Source organism: Moschus berezovskii, chromosome 3 (assembly GCF_049115385.1).
Source record: "Moschus berezovskii isolate FMDL1 chromosome 3, NW_MosBer_1.0, whole genome shotgun sequence".
In the NCBI taxonomy this organism is placed as follows: Eukaryota; Metazoa; Chordata; class Mammalia; order Artiodactyla; family Moschidae; genus Moschus; species Moschus berezovskii.
In genome coordinates this window covers 126,127,849-126,151,834 of record NC_142462.1, presented here as the reverse complement: position 1 = coordinate 126,151,834, position 23,986 = coordinate 126,127,849, and the positions used below count along the sequence as shown (strand labels likewise).

Below are 23,986 nucleotides of genomic sequence, written 5' to 3'. Positions count from 1 at the left end.
TACATTTTCTTATTAATTACAGAAGTTTTAAAAAAACTAATGTCTTTTAGGTTTTCTGAAGTAGAATTATATTATCAGAAAAGAAATATATTTTCCAGAACTCAGAATATACTTTGCTTGTATACTGCATTTCCCACCATCCAAGAACATATTAAATATTAATGGTGATGTTGAATACTCCTTCGTGACTATAATTGAAATGGTTTTATTGTTTGCCATTTAGAAAGATTTTCTTTGCTCATTCAGCTCAGTTCAGTTCAGTTCAGTCACTCAGTCGTGTCTGACTCTCCACGACCCCATGAATCACAGCACGCCAGGCCTCCCTGTCCATCACCATCTCCCGGAGTTCACTCAAACTCATGTCCACAGAGTCGGTGATGGCATCCAGCCATCTCATTCTCTCTCATCCCCTTCTCCTCCCGCCCCCAACCTTTCCTAGCATCAGAGTCTTTTCCAGTGAGTCAACTCGTCGCATGAGGTGGCCAAAGTATTGCAGTTTCAGCTTTAGCATTAGTCCTTCCAATGAACACCCAGGATAGATCTCCTTTAGAATGGACTGGTTGGATCTCCTTGCAGTACAAGGGACTCTCAAGAGTCTTCTCCAACACCACAGTTCTTCGGCTCATTGGTCCCTGGTAAATAGTCTTGATCATATTTAAGCAGCTTTTACTCTTATCTAGACTGAGCGACTGAACTGAACTGAACTGAGCTGAAACTCCAATACTTTGGCCACCTCATGCGATGAGCTGACTCACTGGAAAAGAGTCTGATGCTGGGAAGGATTGGGGGCAGGAGGAGAAGGGGACGACAGAAAATGAGATGGCTGGATGGCATCACTGACTTGATGGACATGAGTTTGAGTGAACTCCGGGATTTGGTGATGGACAGGCAGGCCTGGCGTGCTGCGATTCATGGGGTTGCAAAGAGTCGGACACGACTGAGCGACTGAACTGAACTGAACTCTTATCTTACCTGGAATTTTTTATCAGGAATGGTTGATAAATTTTATCAGATGCCCTTTCAGCATCCTGTGACATAATTGAAAGTATTTTCCTGTTAATGTGTGGTTGCAGTGAACTTTGTTGATTGATTTCCTGACACCTGAATGCTGTTTAAATGATCACACCTTACTGTTCAGAGAACACTATTATTCTCATACGTGACTGAACTCTACTTGCCAATATTTTATTTATAATTTTTGCGTTTATGCTCGCTAGTGGGATCAGTATACAGTTTACAGTTTGCATTATTTGGGGCTATTTAGTTGTCAATGACACAATGTTTTAATAAGACTATTCCAACTTTAAAAAACCCTGGTCTACATAGATTAGAGAGAGGGGGGCATGTTTCTGGTGAGACGCGTATCTAAACGGCTGTGCCCTGTTTCCTTGTACTAGACACACATGTGTGATTATGAGTGCAGAGACGGAAAGGGGGCCATGCAGGAGAGAAAGAAAGAAAAACGACAGGATGCTCCAAATTACCAGGTAATAGAAGGGAAACGAGCAGAGAGCATCAATATATCCACAGGCTCTTTTGTGAAAACAATCTCCTCATAAAAGGAAAGAAAGAATACACAAGTAAAATACACAAGATGAGTAGTGATGGAACAAAAGCCAAACAGTGACCAGGGTAAATGAGCTCCAGAGGACCCTGTCGGACACGACTGCGCGACTGAACACACAGGCAGAGGACACTGTGGACTCCACGGGAGCGCGCACCAAACAACAAACGGACGACTGTAATTTCGCCCTCCCGAGTCAATGAGGAAGAAGGGGTCTCACGGACCAGGCAGTGCGGCCTGTACCCGGGCCCCTCGTTCCCCTAGAAATCATTTCACGTGGGGTCAGACAGAGCCGGTTGCTGCTCCCAGCACCACCTGTGAGTGCCAGAGAAGACCTGAAAACATAGGTGCTAGTGAACAGGCTGAAAGCATGATAAAGCTCAACCGCTGAGAAAAATCTCCCAGTGGCTTCCCAGGCCGAGTGCCCTCTAACCGTGAAAACGGACCATTCCGTGCACTGTGATGCAGCATCGGTTTTTGCCTTATGCTAAGCGCATGCACCATTTTGCATCTGTAATCTTTATTTTAGTCAACACAAGGTGGCCTCCAGGAGCAATCCTGTGACACGCCACGGGGGACCACAGGTATGAAAATGCATCTGAAGCTGGGCATCCTTCTCGGTCTTGAGGGACTGGCCTCAGTTCCCCCAGATCCCTGTGGGTGCAAACGCTGTGGCTTGATCCCTTGTACAATTTAAAAATAACTTTGTTTGGAATTAGGCAAAGCTGAGCTCAGCTCTTGGGAGTCCCAGTTAACAGCTATGTTACTCAGAAAAAATTACTTTAACCTTCCTAAACTTCAGCCTTCTTATCGAGAAAACAAATGGTAAGTGCTCCCACTCACAAGATTCCTAAGGATTTCAGTTAAATAAGATTGTATACCATGTTTAGGATACTTCTGGTCACATTGTGAGCACTCAAACATCGATCATCAGTTGATTTATCCTGTGTAAACTTTGCACATCCTCTTCCTCAAAGTCTCCTGGCCGTCCGTCCACCTGACCTGACGTCTCCCGGCCAAGATCTCTGACTTCCCTGAGACGGCCACTCTTCCACCAACAAGGCTCAAATCTCCCGGACGACCCAGACCTCTGCTTCAGCTCTCAGCTGCCTGCACTCACAGCGTCTCCAAGTCTTCCCGGTTCCTCCTCCACAACACGATGTAAACCCATCCTATCTCTGCTTTTCCCCCTCCATTCAGGGTGTCATTTCTCTTCGTCTGGATCTGAAGCAGCCCTTGGGGACTCCTGACCTAGAATCTTTCTCTTCTCCAAGTACCCTTTCATACCGGAGTCTAGACTTACTTTCCTAAAACACACATTTATCCTTGAAAATCCCATCCGTTGCAATCTCCGACAGAGTAAAGAGTACCCACAAGGTACCACATGTATGACTTGCTCTTTCCCAGGACTTTTAAGCCACAGCCTCCCAGGCCCCTCCCGGACAAGCTCAGCAGGTCACGACTTCTCGTCACGGTCTGCCCAGAAGCCTCCTGCCTCCATCTGCTCACGCTGTGAGGACGCCACTCCCCACTGGTCTGCAGACCACAGTGGCCTTCCAGGGGCGGCTGGAGCGCTCCCTCTTCAAGACCTCATCTATTGTCAGCGCCAACACCCTTTCCTCCTTCCTTCCTTATTCCCGTCCCACATGGGACTGCAACTTGGAACATATTTCATTCAAATGCTGACTTCTTTTGCATCTGTGCTGAAAGCTTCCCAGAAGCAGACACTGTGCTTTATGAATCCGGTATCCCACCACCCAGCTCCTCGTGCAGCCCAGTGTCTCGCGCAGAGAAGACTCCTCCTTAAGGGCAGACGATGCCGTCCAGGTGTGAGCGCAGAGCGGCGTCAGCCCAGCCTCCCCTACTGAGGAACGGGTCTGGGGCAGCAAGACGGAGCTGCGACTGGATGTCTTTTTTAGTCTTAAAAACACAAGTATTGATATAACATATTCTACCCCCTTATGTTAAAAATTAAAAGCAGGAGAGGGAAGGATTGGAGTTTTGGATACACACACACGCACACAGTCCATGGGGCCGCAGAGTTAGCCACGAGTGAGCACGCACAGACAGACGCACTTGTATACATCCATGAAAGTGAAAGTGTTAGTTGCTCAGTCGTGTCTGACTTTGTGACCCACGGACTACAGCCCACCAGGTTCCTCTGTTCATGGGATCTCCCAGGCAAGGGAGGGGGTTGCCATTCCCTTGTCCAGGTGATCTTCCTGACCTAGGGACTGAACCTGGGTCTCCTGCATTGCAGGCAGATTCTTTACCATCTGAGCCGCCAGGGAAGCCCATATGGATGTGTGTATCTTTAACTGAATCGCTTTTGAGGTACAGCACAAACTGACAACACTGTAAATCAATTACATTTCAATAAAAAAAATTTTTAAATAGAAACAAAGAAAATAAACATTGGAAAATAGTTTAAAAAGTTAAATTATACAATTTTTAAAGTTAAATATACACAATTATACACAATTAAAAAGGTTAAAAACGGAATGAAAATGAGAATTAAAATAAGTAAAATTACTTTTGTCTTTTGTTCTGTCTTGTCATATGAGAGGCAGACACAGAAAGGGGAGGAAGAGTGGGAGAAAAAGTAAAAGAAACAATCAGGAAAACAAAGGAAGGGATCATCTGAGGCCCCAAAGGGAAAAGGAAAAACACAGAAGGGCAGAGACGATGTGCTGAACCACGCAGACACGGGAAGAAATGCACAATACACACAGATGTTGCGGACCGCAGGCTTCTACAGTATTCTTCCAAAAGATGCTGGCTTTCCAGGCTACCCTTTGGTCTGCAGACTAAAAGTTCTGACACCCCGAGGCCAGTCTGGTCAGAAGCCAGGGCTTGTGGTCACTGTGGGGACGGGCCAGCTGCCCCAGCCCCACCAGCCAGATCTGTTATCTGTGAGAATAGTAGGTCTTGCTGCTGCCAGATCTTCTAGTTTTTAGAGCAAAGCCAGAAACATGGACCTTGAGTTTCTACAAAGCGACTCTGTGGGCCAAACAAAACCTCTCCCTGGGCACTGTTGGGGCCCGTGCGGACCGTCTGAGCTACGGGCAAAACGAGGCTGTTCCTCCTTCATGGCCTTGACTTGGGGCCCAGTTCAGTCAGCTCGGGGTGGAAACGCTCGCCGGGCACTGCCGGCCCTGCCACAGACGCGGCCTAGCTGGGAGTCTGGTGGCATCAGTACAGGGAAGAACCTTCTGGATTTCCTTGGCCATTTCTCTCCTGGAATCTGGAACAGCTCTAAGAACACTTGTAATTATGTCCCTCCCTGCGGGGAGTTAGAATTCATTCATTTTTAGAGGGTGAGATAAAAATTCAAATTCTACTGTCTCATGATTATACAAAATCAAAGAGAGAAATAAATTAGAGAAACAAAAAGGCTTTTCATTTAAATGCTAATCTAGAAATTTAAATAAGTAATTTAAACAAGTAGATCAGTAATTAAACAAGTAAAGACATAAAAAGTTGAGAAAGTCTGACATAAGCGTAACAACGGGATATTTTTTTCTTCCTCTTTGCTTGTTTTTCTCTTCCAAGTGTTTCCAGGAACCATCTATAGCTCTTACATATTCATCAATGGAAGAAATCTAATGTTTTTGGAATGTGAGGTTGAATTTTTAAAAATCTGATTAAAATTACTGAGTAAATGGCATTGAAACAGCAGTTATGGAAATCACCACACTGCAAAATAACGCACAAACTTTCACCGCCCAGCGAGATGAACCGGACCTCAGTGCTGACTTCCCGGCCTTCTCAGTGTACACAGATGATGCTGACAGGTGTCAGCGGAAGCGTATTACACTGCATCCTTCTTTGTTTATTTAGAAACACATCATAAACAGTTTTGCATTATTTAATACTCTGTAGCCTTCATAACTATCATTTTAACGGCAACATCATGCTTAATTAATTAATCAATTAGGCTGCCTCGGGTCTGAGTTGGGTCTTAGCCACGGCATGAGGACTCCTTTGTCGTGGTGTGTGGGTTTGGCAGTTGTGCATGCTGGCTGTTTCTCCAAGGCATGTGGGATCTTAGTCTCCCGGCCAGGGGTCGGACCCAGGTCCCCTGCATCGCAAGGTGGATTCTTAACCACTGGACCACCCAGGGAAGTCCCTTTAATTTACTCTTACTTACTAATCGAGCTACGAGGGAAGCCTATTTTTACTTACTTATCTCATTTCTCAAGTGTCACGTCTTTTCACTATTTTAAGGAACGTTTTAGAAAATTTACTTGTGAAAAACTCCCTGGAATGAGTCAGAAGACATAAATATTTTTGTTAAGCTTGGATGCATCGCTAAGCTGCTTCCCAAACCTGGAACGCTGTAAACAGTACCCACTGTGCCACTCCTCGCTTACCAATGGTGTTGTAAGTACAGAGAGCCTGAAAAGGATGAGTGCCACAGGCAGCACGGTTGGTTGAGCCGAACCAGCCTGCTGGGTCCACAGCTCATGAAGTGGAGGTCAAGTCACAGCTGTCTGCGGACCATCTTGATTTCCTCACGAAAAAAAGGAAGGGTTTGAGTGACACAATCTGCAAAGACTATTTCTGCTTTAGAAACGGAAATCTCAAGCAGAGGCTAACACTGCATCCTGTGGAGAATTTTTGCACCATTATGTGTTAGAAGAATTGGAGAGATGGTGCTGAGTTTCTGTAAGAATTTCAGCCCCTGTGAAATTTATGTTATCAGGTGCATTTTAAATGCACTTGTACTGGAGAAAGAGAATCAGGGGGATGACTGTGGCAATTTCGTGAAATAACACAGCAATGAAGTTTGCACACTGACTCACTGCTCCCTTTGTGAACAATTTCTCTGCAGCAGGCAACGCTATTTGGAAGCACTTTTCCCGCAGTAGAGCGTCTTTCAAAACCGGAGTGAGTGCTCTCAAACCTACTGTGCGCGCTCCATCAGGGAGTTGAAGGAACACACGAAACTCTCTGTTGTTATGTCAACCTTCACAGCATCTTCACAGGAGCAGGCTTCACCTCAAGAAACCACTTGCTTTGCTCATCCATAAGAGCAAATCCTCATCCACTCAAATTTTATCATGAGACTGCAGCCATTGAGGCGCATCCTCAGGCTTCACTTCTACTTTTCCCGCTGTTTCCGCATCTGCCATGACTTCCTCTGCTGAAGTCTTGAGTCCCTCAGAGTTATCCGTGAAGGTCAGACTCAACTGCTCCCAATCTCCTGTTAGCATTGGTGCTTTGACCTCTTCCCACGAATCACGAATGTTCTTAACATCTAGAATGGCGAGTCCTTTTCAGAAGGTTTTCAATTGACTTTGCCCAGATCATCAGCGGAATCACTATCTATGGCAGCTATAGTCTAATGAAATATTTCTTAATGGGTTTAAAAATCAAAATTACTCTTTGATCCATGAGCTACAGAATGGTTGTGTTTGCAGGCGTGAGGACGTTCATCTTGTGCATCGGTCCCCATCGGAGCTTCCGGGGACCAGGGGCATTGTCTGCGAGCAGTCATATTTTGAAAGGCATCTTCTGTTCTGAGCGGTAGGTCTCAACGTTGGGTTTAAAATATTCACTAGACCATGTTGCAAACGGACGGGCCACCATCCAGACTTTGTTGTTCTATTTGTAGATCACAGGGCAGAGTAGATTTAGCCTAATTCTTAAGGGCCCTAGGACTTTTTGGAATGGTAAATGAGCACTGGCTTCAAGTGAAAGTCATCAGTTGCATTAACCCTCAGTGAGAGAGCCAGCCTGTCCCTTGACGCTTTGAAGCCAGGTACTGACTTCTCTCTAGCTAGGAAAGTCTTTGACGGTATCTCCTGCCAACATAAGACTGTTTCATCTATCGGGCTGGCCCAAGAGTTCATCCTGTCCATCTACTGGGATTTTAGCCAACCCAATATACTGAAGCTGTGTGGTTTACTGTGCCACCTTCACTGATTATCTTACCGAGGTCTTCTGGATGACCTACAGCTCCTACATCAGCACTTGCTGGCTTCACCCTGCACTTGATGCTACAGAGACGGTTTCCTCGCGCAGACTTCACGAACCAGCCTCTGCCAGCTTCAGACTTTTCTCCTGAGGCTTCCTCACCTGCCTCAGGCTTCCGAGAACTGAAGAGTTAGGGCTGTGTCTGGATTGGACTTTGGCTTAAGGTGATGCGGTGGCTGTTCAGATCTTCTGTCCAGAACATTAAAACTTTCTCCACGACAGCAATAAGGTTGTTTTGCTTTCTTATCATTCTTGTGGTCACTGGAGGAGCACTTTTCATCTCCTTCAAGAACTCTTCCTTTGCGTTCACAACGTGGGTAAATGGCCGCAGAGGCTTAGCTTTCGGTTTGTCTTGGCTTTCGAGGAGCCTCCCTCACTCCGCTTCACCACTTCTGACTTGATTTAAAGTGAGAGGCCTGGCGTGTGACTCTTCCTCTCACTTGAATACTTAGAGGACCTTGTAGGGCCATTAACTGGCCCAATTTCAATACCGTTGAGTCTCAGGGAACAGAGAGACTGAGAAGAGGGAGTTAGAGGAATGGCTGGGAGTGGGGAGCGCTCAGAACACACATATTTTCAATTAAGTTTGGTGTATTATATGGGTACTCCCCAGGGTGCCCCACAAACAATTACAATAGCAACATCTAAAATCATCAATCACAGTTCCCCATAACAAAGACAGTGAAAAATCTGAGGTATGGTGAGAACTGCCAAAATGTGACAGAGATACACAGCAGGCAAATGCTGTTGGAAAATGGCACCAGGAGACTTGTTTGGCATAGGTGGCCACAAACCTTCAATTTGTGGAAAAACACAGTATCTGCAAAGCTCAGTAAAATGAGGGCTGCGTGCACAGAATTAACTCACGTGATAGCTGGCTTAGACTTTATTTTTAGAAATTGGAGGGTAGGCACCTGCCTCACTTTGGGACACAGTCCAGACCCAACTCCTACAGGGAAGGGGCTCAAAGCTAATTCTCCGTCCACCACTGCTGACCTAGGCACCCTGGGTGTCTCTATTTAGAGCCACCATCCTGCCTGAGCCTGATCCACTGGGGCTCTCCCACAATCCTGAGCTGCACTGACTGACGCTCACAGCCCCGTCTGCACGTCTGTCTTCTCAGGTCGTCCAGAAAACGCTCCTGGGAGGCGGCAGAGGACGCACAGAGTTTGCACAGCTGCCTGAGGGCCTGCCGCTCCCACGCAGACAGCAATGCCAGCGTGGGGAGGAGCTGGGTCAGGGACCGCCCCCATCCTTACCGCACTGATGCTCGGGAGACCGACGGCTCACTCCTGTTTTGTGACCCTTTATGATCATTCACACGATACACAGTTATGGACCACCTACTGTGTGCAGGTCACAGTGCCAAGCACCGCCAAAGACACAAAACTAAACCAGGCAGAACTGCTTCCGACGAGCTTTACAGCTGAGCAGCACAGGTCCCCGGCTCCGAGACGATGTGCTTGTGATTTCACTTCCCGTAAAATCTAACAGGAACACCTCAAAAGTATTCAAAAAATCAGAAAGTGAAGCACGATTTAAAAAAAATTTTTTTTCAGATGTGGACTAATTTTTAAAGTTTCTATTGAATTTGTTACATTGTTTCTGCTTTCTGATTTTTTTGTCCGGGGGTAGGGAGAAGGCAATGGCAAGCCACTCTAGTACTCTTGCCTAGAAAATCCCATGGATGGAGAAGCCTGGTAGGCTGCAGTCCATGGGGTCGCTAAGGGTCGGACACGACTGAGCGACTTCACTTTCACTTTTCACTTTCACACATTGGAGAAGGAAATGGCAACCCACTCCAGTGTTCTTGCCTGGAGAATCCCAGGGATGGGGGAGCCTGATGGGCTTCCGTCTATGGGGTCACACAGAGTCGGACACGACTGAAGTGACTTAGCAGCAGCAGCAGCAGCAGCAGCAGGGCTGCAAGGCATGCGGGATCTTAGCTTCCCGACCAGGGATCAAACCTGTACTCCCTGCATTGTAAGGCAAAGTCTTAACCACCAGGGAAGGCCCCTGGCCAAGATATTTTGGTAAATGCTTCCTAAAGTCAATTACTATGTCACATTTAATATGATACACTACCAAATAACAAGGATCTGAAAATACCTATCAGAAAATAACATAAAAAACCCCAAAGAATGCAAGAAACAGTGAGAACCAGGATGGAATTACCATAGAATGCTAAATGTCTCCTTGAGCTCACCGCTTAAACTATTTGTGGAATTCTGAAATATTTCATGATCTGATTTCTACCATTTGAAGGTGTGAGAGGGACAAATGACCTCCTTTTTGTTAAAGGAAGTTGTCTGGGGGGCAAATGAGACCCCTCCAGGTAAGCCCAGCACAGCGCAAGCTCTCATTTGCATAATCATCAATGATCTATAAAGCCCTTCTGCTAAACTGGTTAGTGTGAGTGGCATTCACACTCATTTCCTTCCATTGATCCATCCCGGGAAAGACTCAGTCACAGAAGCCAAGGGGCCAGGACAATGCTCAGGGCCAGTGGGCTGGGGCACCCGTGTGACCTTGCTTGTGAGGCTGGGGAAGGAGGAGGGGGTGGGGGTCAGACTGCAGGTCAACAGTCTAAACTGACCCAGGCGCTCACTGCTTCATGCTCACGTCTCCACTAGTTCTGGGTCGTTTTAAGATAAACCTAAAGATTACAGGTAGCCCCACAGGTAGCACAGTTCTCTCTCTCAGCTTACCTTTATCACTGAAACAATCTCAAGCTTCTGAGTTTCGGATAAGGAGAGACTGCTTGGTGAGCCGTCATCGCAAAGGGAAGAGGGCAGATCAGACGAGAGCCACTGCCCTGCGCTCTGCAGCCCGCGCACCCTCCCAGGAGCAGAGGGTCCCTTGACCCCAACCCGTCAGAGCCCTGAGCTTCCCTTTCTTCATGTTTGCTCATGAAAACACACAGGGCAGACAGCCATCTCTCCATCAGCTTTAACTTGCAGATGGAGGAACTGAAGAACAAGAAGTTTAACTGGCTCAAAAGAACTTAAATCCAGAGCTTCTATGTTCTAAATGATGATGCAGGCCGCCAGCGACTTTTCCTCTTAAGGTCCATCTAGTCAAGGCTATGGTTTTTCCCGTGGTCATGTATGGATATGAGTGTTGGACTATAAAGAAAGCTGAGCGCTGAGGAATTGATACTTTTGAGCTGTGGCGTTGGAGAAGACTCTTGAGAGTCCCTTGGACTGCAAGGAGATCCAACCAGTCCATCCTAAAGGAGATCAGCCCTGGGTGTTCATTGGAAGGACTGATGCTGAAGCTGAAACTCCAATACTTTGGCCACCTCATGCGAAGAACTGACTCATTTGAAAAGACCCTGATGCTGGGAAAGATTGAAGGTGGGAGGAGAAGGGGACAACAGAGGATGAGATGGTTGGATGCCATCCTTGACTCGATGGACATGAGTTTGAGTGAATTCCAGCAGTTGGTGATGGACAGGGAGGCCTGGCGTGCTGCAGTCCATGGGGTTGCAAAGAGTCGGACACGCCAGAGCGACTGAACTGAACCGATCTGAGTTCTGTTTATAGGAGTCTTTATATGCAGCTTTGAGCCAGGAATAAACTGGATTGATCATGAACAGTATTGATGAGAATGTATGTATACCTTTGGCACTCAACAAATGTTTCTGACGTGAGTGGATGAACGGCATGTTAAGAAGAAATTTCATCATAGAGGACATGCCTTCTGATTTTCAAGAAGAGTTCTTCCTTTTTTCTCCACCTAAGGTGTCTTCCAAAGTTGCTCTATTACTTGGCTAAAACAACTTCAGTTACAATACACGATCTGTCACAAGGTATTGATCTGAGAAAGAGAAGGCCATTCCTAGTCTTACGGAGCCGTACGGACAGCACCTGCCGTGAGCAAAGCAATGTCCTCACGGGAAGTATCAGCACTATCCTGACACTAACGCGTGCTTACCCTCAGCAACAGTCCCGGTACTTTCTCCTCTCGATTATTATTAGAAAACCATTTCTGCAGCTCCTGTATTTTTAAGTGAGTTGAATCAGCTTTTCTAAGGGCAGTCCTTCTATCACAGATGGTTTTTTAACACAAAAAAATGCAGGCACATTCATTCTTTCTGGGTCAGGTCCTACTTTGCCAGAATACTATTGAAGTCAATAAACCTGTCGTTTTGGGAATTATACCCTCATACAGCTATTCCAGGCCTCCCTCACATTCGCAAACAATCTCTGAAAAGGGCGGGATCCATTTCATTCTAAATACCACTAAAATGCTTACTTTTAAAGAACAAGGTATTGCCACACTGAAAAGAAATGAAGCGTGTTCAAAAGGCAAGTTTCGTGCTCTGGAGAAGGTGGGGCAGCGTCTGTGTGGGCAGCCAGAGATGGAGCGGTCCTCGCATCCTTTCTGGGCTGGGATGGAGGCTCCAGGGACCAGCCTGAGTCCTCGCCCAGGGCACTCCTCAAGCTCACTCCCTTACTGGGCTCAGGATCCTTAGCTGTAAATCCAGGCAGCTCTTCCCCACCCCCACCCCCGCACCGTGGGCTCTGATCCCCAGATCCCAGGATTCCTCGTGTTTCTGATTCACACCAGATGCTTGTCATGACCATTCTGACTGAGGATTCTTGGTCTGTCTCATGTCTCTCTTTTAACAGACTTACCTCAGTTTCTTCCCATGACTTCCTTTCAGTGTATTGTACAAGAAAAGGATAGACTCCCTAAAGCTGAAGATTGATTCCTTCTAAAAATGTGTGTGAACATATGTGGAAAAAAGCAGAGCTGATGCTCTTTAAATTGATTTCTGGTGCATCACTTCAGCCAATTCTTCAATAAATACCATTAACTGTACAAGAGCTCCAAATCTTAATGCCATTATCTTTGGAAAACAGGTATTCCCAATGATGAAGTGCTGGCGTTCATATCGACTCCATCCTTGTTCCAAAGCATAAACATCACTTAATGTCATTATAGAGTAAGCACTGTCACTGCCTAAATTAATATTCCCTGTGCATGTGAGGATGCGCTTTTTAAAAAATGAGACAGACCAAGCCACCCTGAAGTATTCTCTGCATTGCCCCCAATTGTTCCGTAAATGTGCAGAGCCTTAGGACTCGTCGTTCAATCATACGTGACATGCAACGCTTGTTCCCAACACCCTCAGAGAAAGGCACCATACACTTAGGGAAACCACGCTTTCATCTTACTAAATTAGTGTGGTTTCAGTTTCACATTATCTTTAGCTGCTCAGTCTGTAGTATTACAAACTTGTTGCTTCTGCTTGGCTATACTAAAAGTTGAAACTGAAAGTCGTTTTCTGCTTTATTGACTCGAAGGCGGGAAAACTGAAATTATCCTGGTCATTAAAGGGAGTACTTACAATTTTTTTGCCTTCTATTAACACCGTAGAAGTATTTGTTTCAACATTCCGCAGTATCACACTTCCTTTCTGCTCTCTGTAGAGGAATTCTTTTTCTACAAGAGAGGAAATAAAAAAGAAACATGAAACACCAAGGAACTCACTAGCTTTTGACAGACACTTAGGTAAAATGAACTGACTAGTTCCAACAAAAACATATCCTGTGTTTCATCGAAGGATCCATTAAATATGGTGAAATATATTCAGTTCCTCTCCATATAACCGCACGTGAAGCTTCTCTATGAATCGCTTCTCCTGCTCTACTTGCAGACATATAAAGTGCAAGTGCACACAATCTTTAGAACATTCTAGAATTTTTTGGACTGGGACACACAGATGAGCAGATTATGGAAACTGCTACCACAAGAGTTGGACGATAGTTGGTACTAAAGGGATTGACTTCCTGTATCTGAAACTAGAGTGAAATCTGTATATGTACACATCATAAAGCTACATCTACACCGTGCAAGACTGCTTGCATTTGGTCCACAGCTCCCTTTGCTGCTCCTGGAGGAATCGGCAGCTCTTCCCTTACGTGTATCTTTGACTCGACACGCTGTATCTTCAGCGACACTTCAGTTCAGTTCAGTTGCTCAGTCGGGTCAGATTCTTAGGGACCCCATGAGTCACAGCACGCCAGGCCTTTGTAAATCAACTGAGATTCCAAATACCTCCTTAAAAATGGAACCGATGACCTGACTTTCAGGGCAGAATAGAGACACAGGCATGGAGAACCGACTGTGGGGAAGGAGGGGGTGGGGTGGACCAAGAGGGCGGCACTGACACGTATATATGACCACGCGTAAACAGCCAGCCAGTGGAAGCTGCTAAAGCGTCACAGGGACTCAGCCTAGCGCTCTGTGACTCCCTAGAGGAGTGGGGTGGGACGGGGCGTGGGGGAGGGGGGCTCAGGAGGGAGGGGACGTGTGTGTACTTGTGGCCGATTTACACTGCTGTGTGGCAGAAGTCAACACAATACTGTAAGGCAATTATCCTCCAATTAAATATCAAAAAATAAAAACATTAATAGAGCAATTCCACTGAATAGTACGCATGCAGAGGGGGGTGTGTGTGTGCACAGGCGTGCAGGCATGTGTCTATATATGCCTGCACACTATAGGCAGGTACTGTCCGTGTCTGTGTACACATACTATAAATGAAAGGGCCCAACCATCCATCCCAAAGGAGGTCAGTCCTGTGTGATCATTGGAAGGACTGATGCTGAGGTTGAAACTCCAACACTTTGGCCACCTCATGAGAAAAGCTGACTCATTGGAAAAGACCCTGGTGCTGGGAAAGATTGAAGGCAGGAGAAGAAGGGGACGACAGAGGATGAGATGGCTGGATGGCATCACTGACTGTATGGACCTGAGTTTGAGTGGACTCCGGGAGTTGGTGATGGACAGGGAGGCCTGGCGTGCTGCAGTCCCTGGGGTCGCAAAGAGTCGGACACGACTGAATGGAACCGAACTGAATAGGGACCTACTGTATAGCACAGGGAGCTCTACTCAATGCTCCAAAATAAACTAAATGGAAAAAGAACTGAAAAAAGAGTGGATATATATGTGTGTAATTGACTGACTCTTCTGTATACCTGAAACCAACAATACTGTAAACCCACTAAACTCAAAGTGTTTTAAGAAAGAAGTAATACTGTCCTTGTGAGTGGGGTGGCACTGAGCCAGCATGCAGGTAAAGGCATTTCACATAGTGATTAGTTGATGAATGACAAACGCTGTGCAGACAGGATTAATTCCAGTGGTATTACCATTTCTATGCTTTTAAAATTCTGCTCCACAGAATTACATTCTTTTCTTTTTTATTCCTTTCTTCTATTTGCTTTGCCTTTAAAAATTTTCTCTTCTTCTTCTAGTCTGTTAAGATGGAAGCTTAGAATTTTGGTTTCATTTTGCTTCCTTTCAGTAAGACTATTAAAGCCAAAACTTTTCCTTCATGCATGGCATTAGTTACATCTCACAAATTTTGATATGCTGAATTATGTTATTATTCAGTTCAAATTACTTCTAATTTTTGCTGTAAAATCTGCTTGACCCAATGATTATTGAGAAATATGTTAATTTCCAAACATGTAAAGTTATTCTGGTCTTATCTTTTACAGATTTTTAATTTAAATTCACTGAATCAAAGAATATTCTGTGCATGATTTCAAAGCTCATGAAGACATTTTTGGGCCCCAGATGTGGTCTGTCCTGGCAGCTGCAGCGGCTGGAATTCTTGGCATGATGGAGCCTGGTCAGTGGTCTTCTCTGGGGGGTGTGTGTTTCTTTTCTACTCTCTGCTTCTTGTTTTCCTCTTTCCTGATTTTCACTTTATTGTTTGAATAATCTTTACAATTTTAATTTCCCTATTTTTGGCTGTATTTCTTTGCTTTCTCCTTTTTTTTAGTGGTTGTCCTAGAGACTGTAACATGTACTCAGCTTTGCAGCATCTACAGAGTTAATCATGCCGCTTCTCATGAAATACACTGTGGAAGGCTTTCAGGCTTCAGGGCCACATATAGTCTCACCCTGTGGTAACCGTCATGCGTATGACATCAGTACTTTATACATTCTACAGGACAACGTTATAATTATTGTTTATAACAATACCACAGCTTATAAAGACATTAAGAAGAAAAAGCAAAAAAAAAAAGGAAAAGAAAAACATTGTCCTTCACATTTATCCACTATTTACCATTTCTCATGGCAATAGTTTTATAAAAAATATGAGTTTCCATCAGATATCATTTTCCTACTTCTTAAAGAATTTTCTTTAGGATTTCTGATTATACGAATTGCTGGCAACCAATTCTACTAACTTTATTTTGTCTAAAAGTCTTTTCCTTCAGCCTTCATTCTTGAAAGGTATTTATCTTAATACAGGTTTCTAGGTTAATGTTTTTTTTTTTTTTTTCTTTTTAGAGGAAGTTCTGTTCCCCTGTCTTCTGGTCGCCATGGTTTCTAATGAGGAGTCAACCATTCCCGGAATCATTTCCCTGCCTGTCATTTCTGTGCATGTTTGCTGTTTTCCAGATTTATTTGCTGCCTGTGGTTTCCAGCAGTTTGACAACGATGAACTTTAGAGTCGGCCTGCTTCATGTTTGTTTGATGTTTAATGAGCATCCTGTATCTGCACATTTATATCTTCACCAAATCTTCAGCTACTTATTTGCCAGATAATTTTTCTACTCCTTTATCTGTCTCCTCTCCTTCTGGTATTCCAATTTCCCATATATTGGGCACCCTGATGTTATCTAACAGCCTCTGATGCTCTGATCATTAAAGAATTTTCTTCTCTCTGTTCACCTTGAATCGTTTCTATTGATCTATCATCAAAGTCACTTTGTCTTTGCTCTGTCACAATTATTTGACTATCAAATCCACACAGTGAATTTAAAATTTTCAGAGTCTGCATTCTTCTGTTTAGGAATGTCCATTCAGTTCTTTTTATTATTTCTATTTTTCTGCTGAGGTTTTTCTTTGGGATTTTCATTTACTAAAAACACGATCACATTAACTCATTGAGAATAATTAAAAGAATCTTATAAAACCCTTGCTTCTCAGTTCCAAAATCGGGTTCATTTCATAATCAGATGCAGTTACTTTTATGTTGAGAGTGTCTTCCATTCTTTCTTGGTTCTTCATGTCTAAGGCAATTTTTTATTATTTCCTAGACATCATGAGTTAATCTCTGGACACTCTGGGTTTTGTTGTTCAGTCACTGAGTCATGTCCAACTCTTTGTGACCCCATGGATTGCAGCAGCCAGGCTTCCCTGTCCATCACCACCTCCCGGAGTTCACTGAAACTCACGTGCATCGAATCGGTGATGACATCCAACCATCTCATCCTCTGTCGTCCCCTTCTCCTCCTGCCTTCAATGTTTCCCAGCATCAGAGCCATTTCCAGTGAGTCAGCTCTTCACATCAGGTAGACAAAGGATTGGAGTTTCAGCAGCAGCATCAGTCCTTCCAATGAATATGCAGGGTTGATTTCCTTTAGGATTGACTGGTTTGATCTTCTTGCAGTTCAAGGGACTCAAGACTTTTCTCCAGCACCATAGTTTGAAAGCACCAATTCTCTGGCGCTCAGCCTTCTTTGCAGTCCAGCTTTGAGTGGGTTTTGTGAATACGCCCCAGTGACTGCGGTCTCCTCTGCTGACCCTGGGTGGCCGACTGTGCCTTTCCGGACAGCAGCCTCATCCTCAGTTCAGACACTTCCTCTTCGGTGGGTCTGCCGGGCTTCTCTTCATGCACGTGTGGTTCGCGGGCCAGATGGAGAAAATGCCGTACCTATACTTTCAATTTCATTACTTCCAGCTCTATCTTATCTCATCACTCTCCTTTTCGTAAGTCTGACACTGAGCTTGTTAATTTCAGCATTTCTTCTTTTCTAGTATAATCACAACTGTGTTACAAATGTTCTTAACTACTTCTCTGAGTCTGTAAGTTTTAACGGGTAGAACAGTCTTTTCACTACTGCTTAGTATTATGCATTTTCAGTTTCTGTCACAATTTCTTCTTCAACTTGTTACTGAGAATTTCCAATCTGCAAATGTATGCAAAACACTCTTATTCATCACCAGTTGTCAGAAAAATCTGTATTACTAATTCTTTGAAATTTGTTGAGACTGGTTTATGGACTGACGCATGGCCCATTTTTGGAAGACTTTCTTGAGAGAACACATATTCTCTAACTGTAAATGCAGAGTTCTGTATGTGGTCATAAATTAAGCATGTTACTTGTCTCATTAAGTTGACTCTCACTTAGCTAATTTTTTGTGTGCTCCGTCTTTCCTTAAGTATTGAAATTTTCTAGTAGAATGATGTTTTGAGTAATTCTCCCCTGGAGGTCTCCCTAATAGTGTTTTATACAATTTTTGACTATTTTATTAAATTAATGCAAGTGTAGAAATTTCCTATCTTCCTGGAGACTTACAACTTTTATTTTTTGACTGCATTTTCTCTCCCTAACAATGCTTTTTAAAGATAACTTCTCTTTTGTATGATGGGATAGGTGAAATAACAGTATGCACCTTCTATTGATCACGTGGAGTCAATGAGATGATGCACGTAATACACACATGTGTTTTAAACAACGCCAGGCTCAAGGTGAGCCCTCAGTGTATGCCAGCTGTCAACAATATTTGAGAAAAGGATGCGGAGTCACCTTTGTCTCCTTTCTTAAAAAAATTTTCCCTGAAAGAACTGTTTACATTCTATTAAAAAATGTTTTTATTGGAACTTAAAATTTTTATTATTTAAAACATTTTATACAATTTTAAAGGTTACATTCTATTTACTACAAAGTATCAACTGTATTCCTGGATCCCTAAGCCCATCTTGCAGAGTACATCATGAGGAACGCTGGGCTGGAAGAAGCACAAGCTGGAATCAAGATTGCTGGGAGAAATATCAATAACCTCAGATATGCAGATGACACTACCTTTATGGCAGAAAGTGAGGAGGAACTCAAAAGCCTCTTGATGAAAGTGAAAGAGGAGAGTGAAAAGGTTGGCTTGAAGCTCAACATTCAGAAAACAAAGATCATGGCATCTGGTCCCATCACTTCATGGGAAATAGATGGAAAAACAGTGGAAACAGTGTCAGACTTTGTTTTTTGGGGCTCCAAAATCACTGCAGATGCTGGTTGCAGCCATGAAATTAAAAGACGCTTGCTCCTTGGAAGGAAACTTATGACCAACCTTGATAGTATATTAAAAAGCAGAGACATTACTTTGCCAACCAAGGTCCGTCTAGTCAAGGCAATGGTTTTTCCCGTGGTCATGTATGGATGTGAGAGTTGGACTGTGAAGACAGCTGATCGCCGAAGAATCGATGCTTTTGAACTGTGGTGTTGGAGAAGACTCTTGAGAGTCCCTTATACTGCAAGGAGATCCAACCAGTCCATTCTAAAGGAGATGAATCCTGGGTGTTCATTGGAAGGACTGATGCTAAAGCTGAAACTGCAATACTTTGGCCACCTCATGCGACGAGTTGACTCACTGGAAAAGACTCTGATGCTGGGAAAGGTTGGGGGCGGGAGGAGAAGGGGACGACGGAGAATGAGATGGCTGGATGGCATCACCAACTCTGTGGACTTGAGTCTGAGTGAACTCCGGGAGTTGGTGAAGGACAGGGAGGCCTGGCGTGCTGTGATTCATGGGGTCGCGGAGAGTCGGACACGACTGAGCGACTGAACTGAACTGAACTGAACTGAAGCCCATCTTAAACCCAATAGTTCTTACCTCCCTCTCCTAGGTTGCCCCTCTTCAACCTCTGACTCCTGTTTGTCCCTCATTTCCAATACTCTGGGCTTCCCTGGTGGCTCAGATAATAAAGAATCTGCCAGCAATGCAGGAGACGTGGGTTCAATCCCTGCGTCAGGAAGCTCCCCGGAGGAAGGAAACAGCAATCCACTCCAGAGAATGCCTGGAGAATTCCGTGGACAGAGGAGCCATGGGGTGGCAGAGAACTGGACACAGCTGAGCGACAAACACTTTCACTCTCCCAAGACTCTGCCTGTCTCCTGCTCATCCTGCCCCTCACGCGTCACGTCTGATGGTCCTGCCCAGGGTTGGGTGGCCGTCACTCCCACCAGGACTGCTGCAGGGCCTCCCAGTGGGGCCCTCCATCCCATTTGGACCAGGCCACATTTGCTTTTCCAAACTTTGTCACTGGCTGCTTGGCCAGGACTACTTTGGCCAAACTTCTTGGTCTGACACTCGATTCGAAGCCCTTCATATCCTGGCCTGGGTTTCCCTTCTTAAGTTTCCCACCATCCCCCGTTAAGCATCCGAACAAGTCCTGCCTGCGACTCCTCTCTGATGCTTCCTGCCACTGCCCTGGCCGCAGTGCCCTTCGCCCAGCCCTGCCAGGGGCCGTCTCCCCCTGGGAAGTCTCCGTGCCTCTGGCGGGCACACAGCCCTCCCTCTCAGCTGACCCTCACTTCATTCAGCCTGTTTTGCACTCACCGCAGCACGCTGCTTACTTGCCACTAACACTCTGTCTCTCCCACCAGAGTCATAATTCTCAAGGGCAGAGCCCATACGTATTCGACTTTTCTAACTCTTAGCATAATGACTGTTATGAAAGTAGGTGCTAAAAAATGTGTGATGCACTTAACAAATTCACCCCATCACGAGTCTGAGTCTCCAGACATCTAAGTTGCTTGTGGAACAACGGGCAGGACTCCTGGTACGAGAAGGGGCGCTCTAGGCCGAAAGAAAGATGGATGTGGTGTGCAGTGGTGTTCTCGAATTATACCTTCTGTGCCTCTTTGTGAGATTCTGTTACAGCTATTTTATTCCCTGCTCAGAAGGAGTTACATCTTACATCCAGTTACAAGGAGTTACATGTTACAGAAGGAGTGCATCTGAATGCCTTGAGGACACGGAGGGAAAACAAAAAGCCATGCTCAACAGGGATGCCAAGAAACATGCTGAGGTTCTTAGGAAAAGGTTTCCCCAAGAAAATCTCACACATGACCACCCACTGGCTAGTCACTTCTTCACATGCTAACTATCCAGTGCTTTGCATTTACAGTACATCAGTAATTTGGTTGTTTTGTGTGCTTTAGGAATTCTTCAAAGCTAAAAATGTTTAAGAAATAGAAATAAAGTTGCATTGGTAGCTAGCAGAAGATGGTTATTTTTTATTTTGCTTCCCCTAATTGTGATATAAAAATATATAGCAATGCAATGAATTATTTTATGTACTCTTCCAAAAATAAGATAAAATTCAGTCCTTCACTTTTCGTATAATGTGTGTGTGTCAGTTGCTCAGCGATGTCCCACAAACTGTAGCCGGCCAGGCTTCTCTGTCCGTGGAATTCTCCAGTCAAGAATACTGGAGTGGATTGCCAGTCCCTTCTCCAGAGGACCTTCCCAACCCACGGATCAAATCCTGGTCTCCTGCATCGCAAGCTGATTCTTTACTGTTTGAGCTACAGTATAATATATAAGCTAATTTGATGCTTTGCTTACTTTTGCCCAACAATACAACTTTATTAGCAGTTTTTGAAAGTCTTATCCATGGTGAAAATGTTAAAAATGTATGGCATTTTATGGTGCAATAGATTTCTTAAAAACTGAGATAATTTAGTTGTCTTTGCCAAGTACAATTTGTATATGTTGATTGGATTTGAGGAGCATATTAATCCTGATTATATCAATATCACAAAGAATCAATGCATAGAAGTAGCTTTTAATTACTGAAACAAATAGCGTACATAATAAATGTAGTAGATTTGATTTTTCTCATGATTATCTTCTTTCAATTCTAAACAATGCTGATAGAAACAATGTCCCTTCCATGTGTTGCCTGTTTTCTCAGATATAATCTATTCCTGTTCATGGATATTCAAATCACACACAGCACGTTGTTGGGCCACGTTGCCTCAGTCATGTGTGACTCTATGACCCCATGGGCTGCAGCCCGCTGGGCTCCTCTGTCCATGGGACTCTCCAGGCAAGAATACTGGACTGGGTTGCCATGCCCTCCTCCAGGGGATCTTCCTGACCCAGGGATCAAACCCAAGTCTCTATGTCTCCTGCATTGGCAGGCGGGTTCTTTATCACTAGCATCACCTTGGAAGCCAATACCCAGCATGCATTTCCTGTAACAGTCAATAGCCATATGATGGTCATAAAATGTAAATCCCTGACATCCACACTGTAGTCTAGAAATTCTATTGCCCAGCAAAGGAAATCAGGATTCCTCCTGTAAATGGCTGATTCCAGGTCTGGGACAGGAACTACCCTAGAGACCAGCGCATGCATGCTAAGTTGCTTTAGTCGTGACCGACTCTTTGCAACCCCATGGACCACAGCCCACCAGGCTCCTCTGTCCATGGGACTCTCCAGGCACGAATACTGGAGTGGGTTGCCATGTCCTCCTCCAGGGGACCTTCCCGGCCTAGGGACTGAACCCCAGTCTCTTAAGTCTCTTGCATTGGCAGTGGGTTCTTTACCACCTGCGCCAACTGGGAAGCCCCTGGGAACAAAGAAGTTGTCAGGGAAGCTGTCCTATCAAATTCTGTTAGGATCATGACAAATGGCTCAGAAACCAGCTAGAAAAGGCTCTGTTACGGAAATTAAATAAATAGTCTTGTTCAGGTTTCAGAGACAAAGAAGAACAGCCCTCTGACCTTGCTTCTAACCTGCCTGGACGCTGCTGCCCTGACTCTGAGTGAGTGTGAGTGAGTGCCTGCTGTGAGTGCAAGACTTGCAGCCCCACAGATAAGACACAGGGTGAATCTTGAGATCCTCAAGCCCCTAGAGGGGGCCTGACCAACTGAGTCCCAGGCTTACCAACAGGCCGTTTCACACAACAAACAGCACTAACCTGACACCAGGGCAGCGATTTGTTCACAGATGGATGAGGATGTAAGTTTGCGTCCGGGGATTGATTATAAGCAGGAACCGCGAGTTCCAGTCTCTGAAGTATCACATGAGGAGCGGACGCGCTGCCTGGGACCTTTTCCTAATTGGGACTCCAGATGTGCTGTGGCATGGGACTTCCCAGGGCTGTTTAAGTCTGGATGTTCATCAAAACCCAATTTGGTGATGTGTCCTCTGCTCTTTCTATTTCTCTTTCCTTTCAACGTTAGTGTGTTGAAAGTAAGCTATATAATTCTCTAATAAATATATGTACTATCTATTTGTATAAAACAAACCGCTTATTTTATTAACAAATCCTTTGAACCTGAGACGAAAGCAAAAACTTTCGGCAAAATGGGCTCCCGTCAGCTAAGAGCGTACTGCACCGGACTGAAGCTCATTAACACTGCGTGCATTCATGAACTTAGAATGGTATTTCAAAAAGAAACAGCTAATGCAAGTGGTCATCCTGAGAAGATGCTTATAAATCAACACACTATTGGAAAACTGGTGAAGAAAAAAGAAAGCATCGAGAAAATTTCCCTTCTTTCTTATACCAGCTGTATCATCGGGCAACCGAAAGATAGATAAGGGAAGTTTCATGTTGTGGAAGGGTTCCAGCTATTAAGTGGAAAAGCTTGATGGAACTGGACTGCCACCATTGTGCAGCTCCTAATGAGCTAAGGTACCGATCAACGGGGGCTGCTACCACAGACGGAGGGCAACCAGCGCCAACTAACTGCCTCCTCGAGGAAGAATACAGAACTGAGTGCTGCCAAGCCAAAACCAAATACAGGCTGCTCTAATCAAAACAGATGATCCGCAAGGATCTACTGTACAGCACAGGCAATGCTCCTCAGTAGTCTGCAATAACGTAAACGCGGAAAGACTTGGAAAAAGCACAGCTATATGTGGAATCCTAACCCTGAAAATAAAAGCAAAGTATATGCTTCAGTCACATCCGACTCTTTGTGACTCCATGACTCCATGGACTGTAGCCCGCCAGGGTTCTCGGTCCATGGAATTCTCCAAGCGAGAATACTGGAGTGGGGTAGTCATTCCCTTCTCCAGCGGATGTTTCCAACCCAGGGATTGAACCCATGTCTCCCGCATTGTGGGAGCCACCAGGGGCAGATGACTTAGGGTTAGGGCACTGTGAAAGTGAAAGTCGCTCAGTTGTATCCGACTCTTTGCAACCCCATGGACTGTACAGTCGGTGGACTTCTCCAGGCCAGAATACCGGAGTGGGTAGCGTTTCCCTTCTCCAGGGGATCTTCCCAACCCAGGGATTGAACCCATGTCTCCCGGATTGTGGGCAGGTTCTTTATCGCTGAGCCACCAGGGGCAGATGACTTAGGGTTAGGGCATTGTGAAAGTGAAAGTCGTTTAGTTGTGTCTGACTCTTTGCAACCCCATGGACTGTATAGTCGGTGGAATTATTCAGGCCAGAATATCGGAGTGGGTAGCCTTTCCCTTCTCCAGGGGATCTTCCCAACCCAGGGATTGAACCCATGTCTCCCGTATTGTGGGCAGGTTCTTTATTGCTGAGCCACCAGGGGCAGATGACTTAGGGTTAGGGCACTGTGAAAGTGAAAGTCGCTCAGTCGTATCCGACTCTTTGCAACCCCATGGACTGTATAGTCGGTGGACTTCTCCAGGCCAGAATACCGG

At 45.1% G+C, this 23,986-nt stretch overlaps 1 protein-coding gene across 1 annotated transcript in view; it reads right to left on the bottom strand.

Annotated features, from left to right (window-relative positions):
• The window catches only part of DPP6 (dipeptidyl peptidase like 6), a 425,246-nt gene that overhangs the window by 275,583 nt on the left and 125,677 nt on the right, over positions 1 to 23,986 (bottom strand). Inside the window, exon 6 of the mRNA XM_088832008.1 lies at positions 12,900 to 12,994. Coding sequence (XP_088688134.1) covers positions 12,900 to 12,994 — 95 coding nt within the window. The remainder of the gene's footprint in view (positions 1 to 12,899; positions 12,995 to 23,986) is intronic.